At 39.2% G+C, this 17,743-nt stretch overlaps 1 protein-coding gene across 1 annotated transcript in view; it reads left to right on the forward strand.

Annotated features, from left to right (window-relative positions):
* The window catches only part of LOC104366429 (prolyl endopeptidase), a 108,284-nt gene that overhangs the window by 25,546 nt on the left and 64,995 nt on the right, over positions 1–17,743 (forward strand). Inside the window, exon 7 of the mRNA XM_042803092.1 lies at positions 3,248–3,353. Coding sequence (XP_042659026.1) covers positions 3,248–3,353 — 106 coding nt within the window. The remainder of the gene's footprint in view (positions 1–3,247; positions 3,354–17,743) is intronic.

Here is a 17,743-nt window from a genome sequence, read left to right on the forward strand (position 1 = left end):
TTGCAGGCTGCCCGCCCTGTTAAAGCTATCTTAACTGTTTCATATAATGAATGGGTTTGGTTCAGTAGGAATCTTATGTGTTCTTTTCTGTTTGCCTTGTGAGCTTCCAGCTCTATGGGCTTTTTTTAGTGATGCAATTAGTTGTTGACAAAAGGCCTGTAAAGCTACAATGTATAAACACTCATTTGGAGGTGTGGGTTTTTTTTTTGTTTTTGTTTTGTTTTGAGGGGTCTGTGGTGGTTGGGGGTTTTTTGTTAGCTTTCATATACTGAGGCTTGGCTCTGTATTCTACTAAATTCCCTTCTTGTGTTTTCAAAACTGTGAATCTGTTGAAGTAGCAGTATCGTTCCGCAATTTACTTTGCATAACTGATGTTACAAATATTAACCAAAGTAAATCTAAGAAGTAATTACAATATGTGAATAAGAATTTTTTTGAAGATGTGTTTAGGGCCAAGTGGAAAGTTTCCAGAACTTAGATTCATATTTTGTGACTGGGGTTTAAATTTCTATTAGACATGGTCATCTAAGAATGCAGACAGGAAACAGCCTTCTGTATCAGCTGTTCATAAAACATCTAAGTGATAATTTTGGAATATGCTGAAAACAGCTCAGTTGGGAGAGGGAAATTTTAAGTTGATGACTTCCTGTTACTTCCTGCCTTTCCATGATGGAGTTGCACTTCCAAAAGCTTTGCCAGAAAACAGAGTATGTTTGCAAAGCCTGAGTAGAAGGAAGGATTCATTGATGACTTTATGTACCAGCAGACACCATTTTGGAAATTTTAGTGTGTGTACATGCATGTGGAAAAGCAAGCCAAGAAGCTTCATCAGAAAATTTATAATGTTCGCGTAACAGCAGCATTAGACTTTTGCATGTGTAAACCTAATGAAAATGGTGAAAATGAAAACTCTGTAAGCATCATTTAGTTTGCCACCATAAGCAAAAGTATCCTAAAAATTACCAGCTTGGATGGTTTCTAAGAAATTTCTTCCTGCTCTGTGACAGAAAACACACCTTATTAATTCCACCACTTGAGAACTTGAGGGACAGTCTGCTGAATTAAATGACTGTCATTCAGATGGACTAAGCTGCCAGCCTTTTGCCACCTCTGAGATGGACTTCTGGCAGATATCTTAAGGCAGCCAGAAATCCAAAGCTAACCTCTACCACTTGGATAATTTTTTCTGTTGTGTGTCATACTATGAAAAACAATATTAAGTAGGTGAGTATTCAGCTTTTGCTTTTAAAAATAGATTGGCAGCGCAGCTATCCAGAGCAAGCGTGGTTGCCATATGCCAAGTGCCGACTTGATGGTTTTCACTGTCCTGCCATTGTGAGCAACTAAATTTTGGTTTTCCCTTTCAAACAATAGGCATTGTTCTGATTGAACTCTGCTGTTCTCTACATAGCACTGTGGTGCCATGTGTGGAGGTGTGCACGTGTCAGCAAAATGATCTTACAGGGCTTAATTCACCAGGAGTGTGAATCTAGTCATTTGATGAACCTGGATTTTGACATCTCTAGGATATTCACGGGCTCAAACGCTGACCGTGTTGGAGTTGCTAGAGAAAGCATGGTGAGGAGAGCTCGCCCAGAGGAGGCAGCAGTTGGTTTATGTAGACCTGGAAGATGCACTGAAGTTCCATTTTAAGTAGTTTGTGACAAACTCTTTTCTGTAGGTTCAGATTAGCTGACAGATTACACAGTAAAAAAGGGAGCACTTGCACAGGGATCAAAATAAAGACTTGACTGAGATGAATACCTCTTTCACTTAAGTATTAACAGTTTCAGCAGCACGTTTTTTCCTTTGATGAGCAGGTGCAGTCCTGGTACATCTCTGCATCTCTTAAAATACTTAATATTTATATCCCAAATTACTGATTTTTTCAATGAGATTCTTGTCACTGGTTCTTCTCATATCACTGCTGGGCTCCATTTATTTCTACTGGATTTGGGGAGGGCGAGTTAAACTTCCTTTTGCATGGAATTGAATACCTTGATAAAGGAGTTTGGAAGTTCAGAAGTTTTGATGTCATCATCACAAAAAAAAACCTCAAGGTTTTTTTGGACGAAACCCACCAGTTGCTCCGTTGTGCCTTTACAAAGGTGGGTAAGTTAGCAAATAAATGCTCTTGCACAATGTAACATTGAATTTGAATGCTGACATTATAGTCAGTGACTAGAGAGAAACTGAACACCTGTATCACCAGAAGTGACTGGCTTGTAGTTTTCTGAGAAGTTTCTATCGAGGTACATAGCTTTATGTTTTAGTTGATGTAGGAGGGTTCTTTTTGAATATTCTCTTTCAGCAGGAGACTGGCAATCCACTTGATCACAGGTTTAAACAGTGCTTTATATTTAATATAATGGATTCAGTTAAACTTCTCCGTGTTGAAGACGTTGCCTGTGAGATATTTTTAATGTGGCTTGTGTTTCTGGTGGGGTTTTTTTGTTGTTTTTTCTTGTGGTTGTGGTTTTACACTATTTATAAGGAGTCCTGTTATATTCACTGATAGTTGCTGATAAGTCAGGTTAGTGCTGTACAGGAGTTGCTGTATTTGCCTTTGTATGGCAAGGTTTTGGTACTGGTGGGGCTGCAGGGGTGGCTTTGGTGAGAATAGGCCAGGGCTGCCCCCATGTCCGACAGAGCCAACGCCAGCCGGCCCCGAGACGGACCTGCCGCTGGCCACAGCCGAGCCCAGCAGCAAAGGTGGTAGCACCTCTGGGGTAACGTATTTAAGAAAGGGCAAAAAATGCTGCCCAGCAGCTGTGAGGGAGGAGTGAGAGTATGTGAAAGAAACAGCCCTGCAGACACCAAGGTCGATGAAGAAGGATGGGGAGGAGGCTCACCAGAGCAGAGATTGCCCTGCAGCCCTTGATGAAGACGATGATGAGGCAGGAGGAGGTCTGTGGTGGAGCAGATATCCACCCTGACTTATTTAGACACCATTTTAGCAGGAATGCTTCTGATAACCATAAACTTTTTTTTTCATTTACTGTGGAAATAAACAGATAATGCTGTTCATTTTTGATCTCCTGAAATGCCATCAGACTACTCGTATGTTATTTGTTGATGTAAGCGATGAGTGTGGGTTCTCATATTCTATACATGTCTGTTCACGCAACTAACTGTAACATCAATTTACTTTCTGCTAGGGGTTTAGGGACTAACTTTTCAAGTTGGAGGGTCTTCTTCCCCAAAGGATGAATTGTATTTTTTTTTTTTTTTCTGTAACCTCTTACAGGTATCGGACGACGGTCGCTATGTCCTGCTCTCTATCCGAGAAGGCTGTGATCCAGTGAACAGACTGTGGTACTGCGATCTACAGACAGAGTCTCAGGGTATATCAGGTATGTGTTTTCTTGCTCTATAAGTTTTGCTTCATTTTAAGATAACGTAAGAGTTGGAATATTTATATTTAAATGTGTATTGCTTAACCACCTTTTTTTCTAATGCAGAGATTATGAGAAAATACGCACTGCTGCTGCTAACATTCCGTTTTAAGTACCAGTAGATGGAAAACTCCATTCTTATTTCTGTGTTTTGTTTAAAAGGTCACAAGGAAAAATTGAGATAATATAAGCAGCCTTACCAGTGTATGTTCCATTTCTTTCTACACTACTCATGCTTTTCCATATTTAATTTTTCTTAAATTTTAAAAATTCATGTGTTTCCCTTCAAGTGCTGATACACCTTTTTTGAAAAAGTACCCGATTTATAGGTAACTTTTTTTTTCCTCTATATAGTACTAGCAAACGGACAAAAATCCTCTCTTTCAGTAATTTAACTTTTCTTTGTAGTATCATTATCATTACAGTAGAAGTATCAGCTCATATTTCAAATGCACATGCATGAAATGCTCATTCCTTGCCTTCTAGTTGGTATGCCTTTGGCTTTTGCATATTTGGCTTTTTAACCTCAATGGTATGGGCTGTCAGTATGGTACTGTGCTCCATATAGCTATTGTTGATGGTTGGCATAACTAGTTGTTCCACTGATGGGAGGTTTTGTATTTCCAGAGTATTGTATTATTGAAATCTTGTCCTCAGTATGTGCATTGTGTTAGAACACAACTTAGCTCTTTTTAATTCTTTGTGACTTCTGTCTCTTCAAAAACTTCAGAAACAGAGTAAATACTGCAGTAGCTCCTTGTTAAATACTGGCTCTCAAGAAACTTGTTCTCTTGCACATAATCAGAATATTTGAGGTATATGAGTGTGATTAGAACTGATAGCAGCTCTGTAACATGGGGTGTATAGTTCTGTTTCTCCCTGCCTTTATTACACTACAGTGGTGGTGTGGTCTTCCCTTAATTCATCAACAAGTCTTAGTACAATATTTTGAATTTTGGTGAGTTAAGTGCTAGTGACAGTAGTTAACAGCTTTATACTCCTTTCTGGGAGATTATTAATTCTGTTTTGTGGGCATGTCAGTCTCTCCTTTTTATAAAGATATTTCTTAATTACTTCTTTTCTTGGACGACTCAGTTATTTAATGTCCTCTTGAATGTGAAAAGGGCAGGCCAAATCAAAATTATTACAGATGCATTCCATGCAACTTTTTACAAACATAAAACTGTGTAGGTAAAATTGTTCAGTACAGTGAAGCATTTTTGTAAATTATAAATTGCATTGTCATTCAAGTTGACACTTTACATCTAGAGATAGAAAACATAAAAAGCATGCATCTCCTATATTCACCCTCCTATTTATAGATACACTGGACAACTTTGAAGGGAATACTAGCATTGAGCCCTAAAAGACCATGGATGACATAATGAAGCTTCTATTTTGTACTACCTGGTATAAGGTAAACCTACAATTTTACCTTTTCCGGGCTTGGAAATACTTCTTTAAAAGTTTTTTTTTCTCTGAACGAGTCTTTGGTTTACCTTCCTGTTTGTTTGTTGTTGGGTGGGAGTTGTTCCATCCCTCCAAATTCTCCCTTTTTTGCCTATAAAGGGAAAGATACAGCTGTAAGCATTTGCTCACACAAATTCCCTATTTTATAAACGTAGGAACTCTCCATATCTGTCTTACTAACTTGCCAAGTGCACTTTCAGTACAAAGACTCTTTATCTTTACCCATGTCTTTGTACCTCTATGTTAGTAAGTACAGACCTAAGAGTAAACATCTGGGATGTTTCCAAGAGTTGAGCTGCCATGCAAATGTGAACACCCTGAACCACTGCTCCTTCAGCCTTTGGTGGCCAGAGGCCCCAAGTTGAGCAAGCAGTAATGTATTTAAGCTTAATTCTTAGCTCCATCAATCTAACCCACAAGAGGTGTAACTTCAGTTCAACCTGTAACTTTCTGGGACAGCAAGCATAGAAGAGGTTGCTTGTGAAGTTAGGAGGAACGAATGCCAAATTTCATTACTTAAGCTGTCCTAGACAAGTAAATAAGCAGCTCTAAAGTAAAAGAGTTTAATGGTAAGTTTGCTTCTTAACTTAAGACTTGTATTTAACTGCCAGTTTGTACAGACTGCTCAGTAATATCTCAAGGTACGCTCACGTGGGTTAAAATTAAGTGATGCTTAGAGAACTATGTCTAACAAAAGCACATCCTTAACAAAAGGAGAAGATACAAAGATACTGGCTCTTGTTATGTGGTCCATAGAATGCAGTGTTCACTACAAGGGTCTTTAAGTATCAAACCATACCACTTGTTATGAAGTGTTAAGAGAATCAAGTGTCTTGGAAAAGTATCTGTACTTTTAAAATGTATTACATTATCTTTCTGTCTCTTAGAACAAACTTTATTTATGAGTAGACCTCGTACCTTTGGTGACATCTAAGATACTGCTTGCCATTTTGCTCCTTCAGAACTGCTGAATGTTTAATCTGAGCCCTTTTACTCGACCTACTTACAGTGATCTGTTTGTTCAAACATCTATTCTGGTGTTCAGAGTACCTCATCTTAATTTTGGAAAAAAAAAATATAAAGGAAAGAAAAGTAAGATAGCTACTGTATTTTCCAGTTTCCTAGATGGTACTCAATATAGATGAACAGTTATATTTTTCAGGCAGTATTTTTTTCTTTCCTGCTCGCTCTTTTAATCCAGGTTGTCCAAGAGTACACTAGTTCTTTTAGAAATTTTTCTTTTTATGCTTTAGAACTTTCAAGTCGTCAGCTTCTTTAGACTTATTCAGAAGGCACCAAACACAAAAGACAATGAGGACTTTAAGAAAGGTAACAGGCAGTAATATTTTACATGGCATCCCTGGCTTATACCACGTATTTCTTTGTGAAGAAGTAAAAGCAACTGTAAAAACAGAAGTTAATGGATGAGATTCTAATTCTTATGAAGTTTGTGGCAAAACTGTAATGATAGAATGACACACTTCAACAAATTGTTTTTAAAGCCACTCTGTAGCATATATTGTTCTATTTTTTTAATATTTTTTGTCCCAATGTAGATATACCACTGCATAGTTTGAAATGCTACACGTAAAACCATGAGTTTTAAAACCTTTTCTGTTCCTTAAAATTGCACAGAAATGCAAACAATTTATTCTCGTCCGTGTCTTATTACCTGAAAAACCTATTTCAAAATGCCATGTTAACTAACTTAGGGGTACCTTTCTTGATTTTTTTGATTTCTAGCAGTGCATTCTTTCCCTTTGACAAGAGGAAATAAAATTTCTTAGTTGTTTAAACAATTTTAAATAAAAAGTTCTCATAGTAAATATATATGAACGCTGAGGAATGAATTTCTTTTCCTTCTGATGTACTGAGGCCTTGTGGAGTAACTGTAGTTCTGTTACTGTTTCTTAGAGGTGATAGTTGCAATGATAAAGGCTGCTTATTTGGCCTGCTTACTAACAAATGGCTGTGAAGAAGTCACGAAGTTCAGTGTTGCAACCTCAGTACTGACTGTCAAAATGCCAGGTGATTGTCTGTAGGAAAACTGCAGGGATGTCTGTGAAATGCAATTCATGGTGGTTATAGATCAATAGTTTATTCCCAAGATAGAGAAACTTACCTTTTACTGGGAGATAAATATCCATATTTCATGATTTAAGAAAAGTAACATGGGATAAATTGATTTTTTTTAAAATTAGTACAATTACTTGTTTATGCCTGTGTAAATTTTGGTGGCTCAAAAGCAAAGAAAATGAATTCTGAAAACTGAAGTGCTATTACTAACACCTTCTGCTTCTGAAAAAGTATAAAGAATTTCTTGGAGATAGGATGTGCAAAAGTGTCTCTTTCATGTTAGGAACTACAATAGCCAAAACTAGAAAAGGAGAAAGTCTCCTCTATCTGTAGATTAGATTTAAATTTGTTGAGGAAGGGGTGAAAATAACAGGGTACACTGAAAGAGTGAGTGTGTGTGCACCTTCACTAAACAACTTCCTTGTCTTTCATACCTGTGGCAAAGTTTGCATTAGAAAATTCTGCATAATATATCTGTCAGTGGGAAGGATGTCAGAACAAGATAACAAAATATAACCAAAAAGTTGCATCAGACCTACGTCCAAGTGTGTCCTGATCTACTATATTGAAAAACTGGTGATTTATTTCTTACCCGAGATGCACCAGATCTTTTAATTGTTGAATCTCGTTGCAGTGTTGATAGTAACTTCTATGTTAGTGTCCTTCAGACTAATATTATTGAAACCACAAATGACTAACTTCTTGCCTGTTTACTATGGAGAGGTAGGTTTCACAGCTTTAAAGTTGACTTCTTTGGTGTCACACTTCAGTGTTTAACTATTACTGTACCAATGATGGTCTTAATTTCTAGACAGAGTTAATGTAGCAGCGATAGTTGTTTGTTTTTTAACTTCGGTTATCTTAGGGATCAGTCCTCAAGATTAGAACTTGCTTTAGAGCTACTGAATAAATACTCCAGAGAGTTCACAAGCCAGGCTGTGCTGAAGCCTTAAATGAGTCAATAGGAATGTGACAAATTGAAAAATGTAGTTTCCTGAAAACAATCCAGCCTCACCCAAAAAGAAGCACTAAGTCGCTCTATTCAGTGAAGACTGCAAAGAAATTTCTCTTAGCGATAACACACGTCATCAACGCCGTTCCTTGAAAGACATAAGACAGTTTTTCCCTTCTCCTGAGCCTGAATGATTATTAATTCTGTAGGACAGGTGAGTCTCTTAAATTGATTTTATCCAGATTGAGTTTGATAACTTAAGAGATGTCTTCGTTGTATAGTGTGTACAGTGGTAGAATTTATTAACATTTGTTATTTCATACTTTATCTAATAGTCTGGTTCTTTTGGTTGCTTGCTTTGCCTGGTTGTTCTATTGTTAGTCTGCCCTCTAATCTCGACCCATCAGCTCTTGGCTGGCTCCTGACCCCATGCCAAGGCAGAGTTTCATAAATTCCAGCTGTTCTTTCACATGAAGGGCAGCTCCCCTCCTTGCCTTCCCAGCAGCCTGTCATTCCTAAAAGGCCGTTATGCATCCATTGCAGCACTCCAGTCCTGAGAGCGATCCCAGCGAGGCCACAGCCCAGAAACTGCGCGCCTCCTGTGTGTCCCCTGTGCTGTGTGCATCCACGTAGAGGCGGTTCAGGCGGGCACCCAAGGGGGCTGATTCCCCAGTACAGGTTTGAGAGCTTTCCCCATGAGGCTGTTCTGAAGGAACTTCCTTCTTCACCTGCCTGTGCTTGGAGGGATTCCACTTCAGCTCGGTTCTGACAATTGCTGTGTCCCTTCTGCTCCTGCCACCCGGGCCCTTGGCTTGCCTATCCCATCTACAACTTACTTGTTTGTTGAAGAATTTCTTTCTCCTCTGTCATTTCTAGTTTAAAGCTCTGCTTCCTAGGTTGGTCAGCCTGCAAGGATACTTTTGCCCTGCTTAGTCAGATGGATAACAGTACAGTAATAGTACAGGATGAATATTCCTCATACTCACAGGAGTACAGGACCTAGAATAGCTACTGAATCATTGGTTTCTTTAATGTATATGTATGAATGGATGTCTTCTGTTCCTTATTTGCAGCCTGTTTTCTATGGAAATAAGAGATGCTTAATCCCACTTTGCTTTTTGAACCATTGGCTCCCAAATTCAGTCAGTTGTGATGGAAAGGTAGGAGTCTCAATGGTGCAACCGCCACAGGAATGCACAGGAGGTCCAGTGGCCAAGGAGAGCTGAGAACCTGTTAAGTAAGGGCTATGGCATAAACTTCATATTGTTATACCTTGAAGATTCACTCAGGTGAGCAGTGTTACGGATGCCTGAGACCTGGAGACAGCCTCAGAAAAATTTTTTGTCTTATTAGACTTTAACACGCTTTCAGTCAAGGTTCTCTCCCCTGTGGATTATCAGAGACATGGAAGTTTGTCCTTCAACTGTGACATTCATAGCAACTGTCTTCTGTGTCAATTATCTAATAAGATGACATTCTGCTTATGCTGAATCTTAACATAAATTGAGTTAAAATGTCAACAGACTTTATACAAACCTGTACACCAGGTTGCATTAGTTTCAGCGTTCAGAGACTTGCGTCTCTTCAGTGCATACAAGGTTCTGTTTTTGCACTGTAATCTTTTAAGAGGACTTTTGAGATACCCCTCCTGTGTGTTTACTTGGATTATTACAGTGTTCAGCAGGGCTTCGTCACCACGGGGCGTTGTGGTGACCCGAGATGGCACAGATTCAGAACTGATCCATGGATTAGGAGGAGCAGTAATAAGCACAGCTAGGTTTCTAGAGATCTCCTTAAATAACCTGTTTTCTATTCTGGCTTTTCCCAGAGGTGACATCTATAAGTCATAGATCAATAAATAGAGTGTTAGGGAAGTGTGTTCTCAGTCTTGCAATAACCACTCTTAACTGGGAAAATGCACTGGAATATCATAGTATTAGCTGATGTGGTGGTATATGATTTAAGGGTCAAATAGGGTCATTCTGTTTGGTTTTAAATTTACGTGCCCATTTTTTCGAATGAGCTCTTAACTGAGGTGTAGGTTGGGTATGTGATAATGTCCTGGTTTGGGCTGAAATAGAGTTATCTAGTCCCTGAAAAGGAATATTGAGTGCTGTGTTTTGGCTTTAGCTTTGGGTTTGGTATGAAAAGAATGCTGATAGCACACTGATGTTTTCAGCTGCTACTGAGACTTCAAGGACTCTCCGACTCCCCATGTCCTGCCCGTGCGCCAGGGCACAGGGAGCAGGGAGGGAGCACGGCCACAGCACCTGACCCTAACTGGCCAGTGAAATATTCCATATCACGGAACGTCATGCTCACTGTACAGAGGAGGGGTGGTTGGGAAGAGGCTCTCTCTCTCTCTCTCACTTCCAGGATTGCGATTGTGGGATCTTGGTATCTCGGGGTCGCTGGCCGGGAACGGGCTGGGTGTTGGTCAGCGGGTGGTGAGCAATTATGTTGTGCATTGCCTGCTTATATATTTCTTTTTTTTTTTTCTATCATCATTGTTCTCATTTTATTGCCGTTATTAAACTGTTCCTATCTCAGCCTGCAAGTCTCCCTTCACCCCTCTAATTCCCTCCCCCATTCCCAGGTGGGGAGGGGGAAGGGAGGGTGACCACCTGCGGGGGTTGGTTGCTGACCAGGCCCAAACCACGACAGATAACAGTGCTAAGTTGCTCAAAGCCACGTGTTCATTAAGCTCATCTGACAGCTAGTTGCATCATTGACTGCTGAGAGGTCCAAAGTGTGGATGAGATGGTTAATGAATTTTCTTACATATTGCTCCACTGCGGGAATTTGGTCACTGCCGAATTCTGTGTTGGACGTAAAGTGAGAATCACTTCCAGACCCTAGACGTGTTAGAGGAGATGATGAACTGAATTTCCCTGTTTAGACCATTAGCAGAGGCTCCCGCTTTCCTGCGATCCCCCTGTAGCTATTATGCAGAAACAATCTGTGTGAAATGAGTCCTCGGGATGATTCAGTCCATGTGGGATACAAAGAGCACTCTGGACAGGTTCGGACCTCGGTGCTGATTGCAGAGGGTGCCCTTGGCTGTTGGCTCACGTGCTCCTAAAAATAAAGGGAGGGAAAGAAAAAGGAAAGACCACAAAATTGAAAGCCGCTTTCAAAAATTAAAACAGGAACATTCCTCCCATGGCATTTGAAAAAAGTACAACACTGAAGTGAGAGAGAAAATGATCTGATTAAGACACAGGTGTTTGTGAAAGAAGATCTCAAAAAAAGAGAACTAGTTGCAGGACTATTTAAGTGAGTATTTGTTACTTCAGAAATTGCGTGGACTGGCAAAGAGGGTAGGAGGGAAATTAAAAAATGAAAGAAAACATTAGAATATTATAGGTAGCCTAGGATCTAGCAGATAACACATCTGATACAGGCGCTTCTTGTATGTTTTAAGGACAGAGTGCTTTGACAGTGAAACACCAATTTAATGACCTTAAAGAAGAGGTGAAATAACATTAGATTACAAAGAAGAGAGGCTCTTATTATTTCAGTCAAAATGCCTTTACATCCTGGAGGTGCCAGCTGAGGAAAGACCTGTATGAATAGTTTGAATTTGCAACTGGAAGCTGAGATGACGACCATTTTATTTATTTTTTTTAACACCACATTAAGGTGATACTGCCTAAACTAGTTACTGGATTGTTGAAGTTGATTGACCAAAGAAAAGTTCTGTCAAATATGCCAGAGGCAGGACTATGGTTTTGTAACGAGGCGAGAGAAAGTAAGAGCTGATAGGTAACGGAAAGAACCCAATATATGGAATGCACCTCAAAATTGAAGGGGTATGACTGGTTTTCTGGTATTATAAATGGTCTTGTAGTAATTTTATACTTGAGTTTTCTATTTTATTTTTCCCCTCCCTTTTTTGTTTTTCTTCCTCCTGTAATAGACCCCTCACAGCCCTACTCCCTATGACACTTGTTTTGACCTGTCCTATAAAATCTAACAGGCTGGTTATAGGACTGCCCTTTATGCTGTTAAATGTCTGTGAGATGCCTCAGAATTTAAATACCGTTTGAGCAGCAGGTAAAAATAAGTGCATGTGCATATATACTACGACTAAAGCCACTCTGCCACCGTAGAAGCTCACACGCTCAGCGTACTGAGTACGTTGCTCTACAGCTGACTGTAGCAGGGAGGGTGAGGGATGAATAGATCTGATTGCACTTGTCTAGGTGAGGCAAAACAAAAGGTAGGTCTTCCCTTAACTGCAAAGGCATCAAGGTACTAAACTACTACCATCCCAGACATTTCATAGGCATGTTACATTTTGTGAGCTCTTCTCTTACTGAATAGTGATGTTCTGGTTTCTAGGTTGAGGCCCTTGTATTAAGTGAAAGACATTTGTGTTGCCATGAAATGATTCATAGTTTGGATCCCTTTGATGGTGTGCTGTACAGCTTATTTAGAAATAGAAATTGCTTTTATAATTTTTCCCATTTTAAGGCCTTAATGTGGAAAGTTCCACGCAATACAGCACCATTACACTGGATATAGTTAGAGGTTGGGAGGTGGCAGATCTCATAAGAGTACATACAACTTTAAGTCTACTGTCACGTATAGAGATTATGACATAATTTTTCATTATTCATCTTTGGGGGGGGTTGTTTTAGCTGATCTAGTCTAATCAGCACACAGATGAGCATATAGGAGGGGATTATACTCTTGTGGAATATTTCAACTAATTTCCCATAGTTCTGAATTTATATATATTGTAAAGTCATAGTTCAGTAAGTTGCACTGCAGTAGAATAAATATGCTATACTTAGGGAGGGTTGCTAGAATTAAGGTTGACCAACTCACTTGTGGGATTTGTCTCTAACAGTGTCTATTTGAAACATGGTACAAATTTTTTGAAATTTTTTTTACCTATATGCTAAGAAACCTGCTTGCTCAGAGCAAGGTCTTTTGTTCATCTGAAAGACAGAAGAACCCCATCATTTTCCCCTCAGACAACGCAGTATCTGGTTGAATTATTTTGCTTAAATTTGCAGGATAGAGTGGAGAAGTGCGGTGGGGATCCATCTTGGGAAAAGAAAGAAGAAACAGGAATGCAAAATGAAACATGGTGTATCGTGTGTGGAAATGAAAAACACTTATCAAATATCTGCCTGACAGAACTCAGATGACTGTGAATTCAGGCATGAGTCAGCTACTGTGGGGATTACTGAGCAGTGCAATGCAGCCCGTAACAGGCTTACAGGGGTTCAGATACATCTTTCCCCAGGAGATGAAAGGAATGTGTAGTCTTCCCTTTTTACTTTCATTTCAACACAGCGTGTTTTTATAGCAAGAAAAAAGATGTCTCTTTCAATTTCAAATTAAATTGGTTAGTTTCTGGCTGTTTTGGAAAGATTAATGCAACAAGATAAGCGTATCCAGTTGAAAAAACAAAGCTGTGAAACCTTTTTTGCCTCCTTAAATTGTGACCTTTTCCCATATTTATGCTCAATTACAAGCCTATCCTGTTTCTATTGAATATCTAGAAAATACAAATAAATAAGTAAATCTGCAGCTTTTCCATCTTGGAGGCTGAAAAGGAAGACACAGGTTGTCCTACAAGAACCAGCAAGAACTGGAACAGAATGAAATAAAAAGTTCAGCCCATTTTTAAGCTAACAATTTATAAGCAGTAGGAACAATGCCTTGCTTTCCAGATTAGCAGCATAGTATTATAACTGCTCCTCTGCCTCTAAGCTCAGATGGTGCTGGGGTTTTTATAGCTCCTTCAAACTTTTCTTTACCCCTTGTTTTCTGTTCTTGTTTTCTGACTAAGAGTCTGGTAGGCAGTGATGCTAAATCAAAATGCGTTGTTGTTTTGAGGTGCCTAACTTAGGTTTTAGTTCACTTGAGTTTAGTTATCGTCTTTTTAAATAATTACCATTTTTTTCACAGAATGTGATGCTTCCATTTGCAAAAATGGAAGTCATCTTGCTAGTAAAGAAGGGTTACTGTATTGGGCCTTACAGATAAGGAACATAATGTGTATTTCCATGTTTTGTCCCGTATTGGATAGATCTGTAACATGATCTAGACATTACAACACTGAAATATTTCAATGTTTATCTTTCAGATTCTTTGCTACCCCATGGAATCTGCAGTCCTGAGATACATTTCCGTTCTATAAAATTCAGACAGGGACCACAGAAAAGAATGCATGAAAACCAGCCTACTGAGCTACTGAAATTAGGAAATAGGCAGCGTTGAGGTGAGAGGGACAAGGTTCAAACTACATGGGATGTAGGCACTCCATGTTCAATAGGTAGCTACCTCTCTGAGGTATCATAAAATATGCAAGGAGGTAGTGTTTTTCCTGTAATGGCCTAATGTGGAGAACACACAGAGCTTTTGCTTTGTGAATGTTGTCTTTTGGGATGAGACTCTGTATTCACTCCATACTTTGCCTTCAACTGAGCTTCTTAGCTTAGATACATGTATTTGAATCAAATCAGAATCTAAAAAATGACAAAAATGACGTTTTAAGCACTCGGGGGGGGGAGAAACATATTCCTTCTGGAAATCATCTGCTGGGACCTCCTGTCACTTCTGTGCATTTCAGTACAGAATTCTAGGTGTCAACCAATCCAAAGTAAATTGCTTTGAGGTAGAGGGAACTGCCGGCTTCACTTTCTCACAAACTATCTTTTTGTGAAACATGGTTTACCCAATATTTGCCACTTTGTTGTTTCTTTAGTAATCTTGACTTAATGCATTTCATTAGTTTCCTGCACAGCATGTGTTGTGGCTTCTCTTTGTAGGTACTCCCTTTAAATTGCAAGTGAGGAGATCATGATACCATTAAAGACTGCAAGCGTGACGTTGTAGTAGTTCTGCTGTACTGAGGGCAGTTGTATCTTGTGCATTCGTTAATTCTTGATATGTTTCAGTGGCTGTAGACCAGTGGAAGTTAATATGCCTCGTGTTGGGCAGGCAGTGGGTTTGACTCTGAGTGGAAATCACATCTAATAGATGGGAGTAAACTATTACTAAATGTTTAAGAAATTTAAAGGATTTTACTTTGTTGTTTCTACACTTGAAACTTTAATTGTGTCAGCCCTTCCTCCTTCACTCTGTGATTACTCATCATATTTTGTCAACAGCCATAGGTTAATTGAATTTCTAGTGCAATCTTCTGTAATAATCTTTGTCAGTTTGTTTTTCCCAGAAGATACTCTACACAGCAGTGTTTCTGTTTCTTTCCACGAACATTATAGGGAGCATCTGAGCAACGTTTCTGCTTCCCAGGTTAGCTAAAATGTTCTTCATGCTTCCCTTCCCCCCTCTTCATAGTCTTTATAGTGTATACAGACTGAGTCATTTTCCTTTTCTAATATTTAGGTTGTTTGCTAGGTTTTTAAGTGGGCCATTGTGAGCTATTTGTGCCAAGAATGCTCCTTTTCAGAAGAGAACATAACTGTGATAACTAATTTATGACAACTACAGAGCTATTTTTTATGAGAATTTTAAATTAGTATGAAAAGATAAGAGGTTTGGGGAATATTGTTTCCCCTGCTACCACATTCATCTTGTGAATCCCACCAGGTTAACCTAGCTTGTGGCTTAGTTTTTACCACAAAACTCTTTGTGTTGCAAATGACCAGGTTTGCCAATTGAAATTTTATGTTTACAATTAACGTAACCAAGTACACTTGAAAAAAAAGCTTTTGTCTCATATCAAAGTGTTTTGCAAATACTCCATTCCTCAAGACTAGATACCTGTGGTCATAATTCACGATATTTAGGAGAAGACAGCTGGGCTGTTCTTTACGCTTTTTGGAGGGAACTCCCTTGCTATAATCTGTTTCAGGTAGTTGTGGGTATGGGGGGTTTTCCCTTCATGCTTGCCTCTTTGGTTGCTTATGGGGTGGGGATTAGAAAGATTAGGGAAATTTAAAATGATGGGATTCTTGTCAGGATTTCACCAGGCTTTGTCAGCCACTTAAATAACTAATACAGTTTAATTTTGCTTTATGAAATTTCAGTAGCAGAGGTGTAACAGCTGTACATTGTGTCAAGAAGGACAGTACTGTGGGTTCATGTCCAGAAGGTTATCCCTCATTCAAGACTCCAGATTTCCCCACTTATCTTGCCAAACTGCAAGTAGAATCCTCAAGCCTTGGCTCTTACAACAGACATTTAAAAGTGAGCTAATGCTAAGTATTTCTTTAAAAAACAAACATGCATTCTCCCAGTAGTTGAGCATTGTAAGGCACAATTTTTTAGTAGTAATGTTACCAAACTTGTCTTTCAGAATACAGACAGCACTCAAGTTTGCTTGTATGTTGAACCAGTCAAACAAAAAACTTCTCTCATTAATCACTTTGCTTAACTGTTGTTCTTGGTATACCTGAAAATGCCTCATATTAGCCACCTAACAGCTGGATACACAGTAATCAAGCAATTTCTATTAGCAAACCTTGTTTTACACCTTACAGGAAAAAAAAAAAAAATCCAAACAAAAAACCAGCAATGCTTTTTTTGTATCATGCCTCTTACTGTTTCTGTGCCTGGTAGTAATTCTGGTTTTCCCTTTTCTGGAGAAATTGTTTCTTTTAGATTAGATTGTCACCCTTGACTATTTATTCTGCTGAATGTGTGGTTTGGTGCTGGTATGGAGGAGATTTAACACAAATCTGTTGGTGTGCAACAAGAAATTAATGAAAGCTCTTTAATCAGTCTTGGCTGTGAACTTAAACCAATATGATGTGGCCTATTGGTCATGTTGAAGTTGTTCTTAATATTGACCTTTTTCTTTATTTTGTATTATGGTAGCATCCAGGAAGCCTAATAAATAAATCAGGATCCTCTTGTGAGTACCGTAGAGCAGATTTCTGAGTCACTGATTCAGAGCTCTGGGCAGAGCCCCACTTTCTTCTTTGTGGGGGAGCTGAAGCATGAGAACAGAGGCGAAAAAGGAGAGATACAAGGCAGCATGGGGAACAGAAGAGGTAGCTCTTGTTATAATCTCTGGGCACATAGAAACTGTGACAGGCTGCTGTGACTTCTGGAATGCAAAAAGTTGAGAGCGATGGCTAGTTGGAAAGCACAGCCTGGGTTGTTTGATTGGAAGGGATTCCACTAGCTAGAAGCTAAACACAGGTTTGTGTAAGTTGGAGGTACAAGGAGTCTGGGGAGGCAGGACAGTGGTAGGGGCTCTTATGCTTTGCGTGCTGAGCTGCTTGAAGATTGGCAGCGTGTGTCTGGTTGGAACAGTGGGAGGTGGCGGGAGGACATGTATATGGGAAGAGGAGCTAGTGTGAAATATTTGAGAACCACTGGCTTGGAAAAATGCAATAAAAGTTGAGCAAAACCTGCAGTTCACAGCTCGCTGGTTGCTTAGACATTGTCAACTGGAACTGCTTTGCGTTAGACTGGGAGACACAAGTTGCAAGAAGGAATTTAAGAGCAGTGTTAGCAGCCACGTGAATTATTTCTTTCCTTTGGCTAGAAGGTTGTTCTTCCCCACCGAGAAAAAAGCAGATATGTGGCTTGAGGGCAGGTAGAAAAACAAATGTGATGTGTGTCCATTTCCTGCTGAAAATAGAATTATCTGGCCTTTTGTGTTTTAGTTTAGTCTTGCAATTTATAAGGCGCTCTTTTTTAAAAAAAAAAAAAGGCAATGAACAGTGCTATATACAGTAACATCAAAGGGATGAGTCGGTTTGTGCTGTGTAGCCTGAAAAAGTGGATCAGAACCTTTGTAATGAAAATGAACGAAAGAAAAAGGATAGTGAGGAGACAGTAGACATCAGCTAGAAAGTGGAATGTGGTGGGAGGAAGAGTACTCTTCTTTATTTGAAAGACTTTTCTGTGATTGAAG

Source organism: Tyto alba, unplaced genomic scaffold, assembly GCF_018691265.1.
Source record: "Tyto alba isolate M040663 unplaced genomic scaffold, T.alba_DEE_v4.0 Super-Scaffold_40, whole genome shotgun sequence".
In the NCBI taxonomy this organism is placed as follows: domain Eukaryota; kingdom Metazoa; phylum Chordata; class Aves; order Strigiformes; family Tytonidae; genus Tyto; species Tyto alba.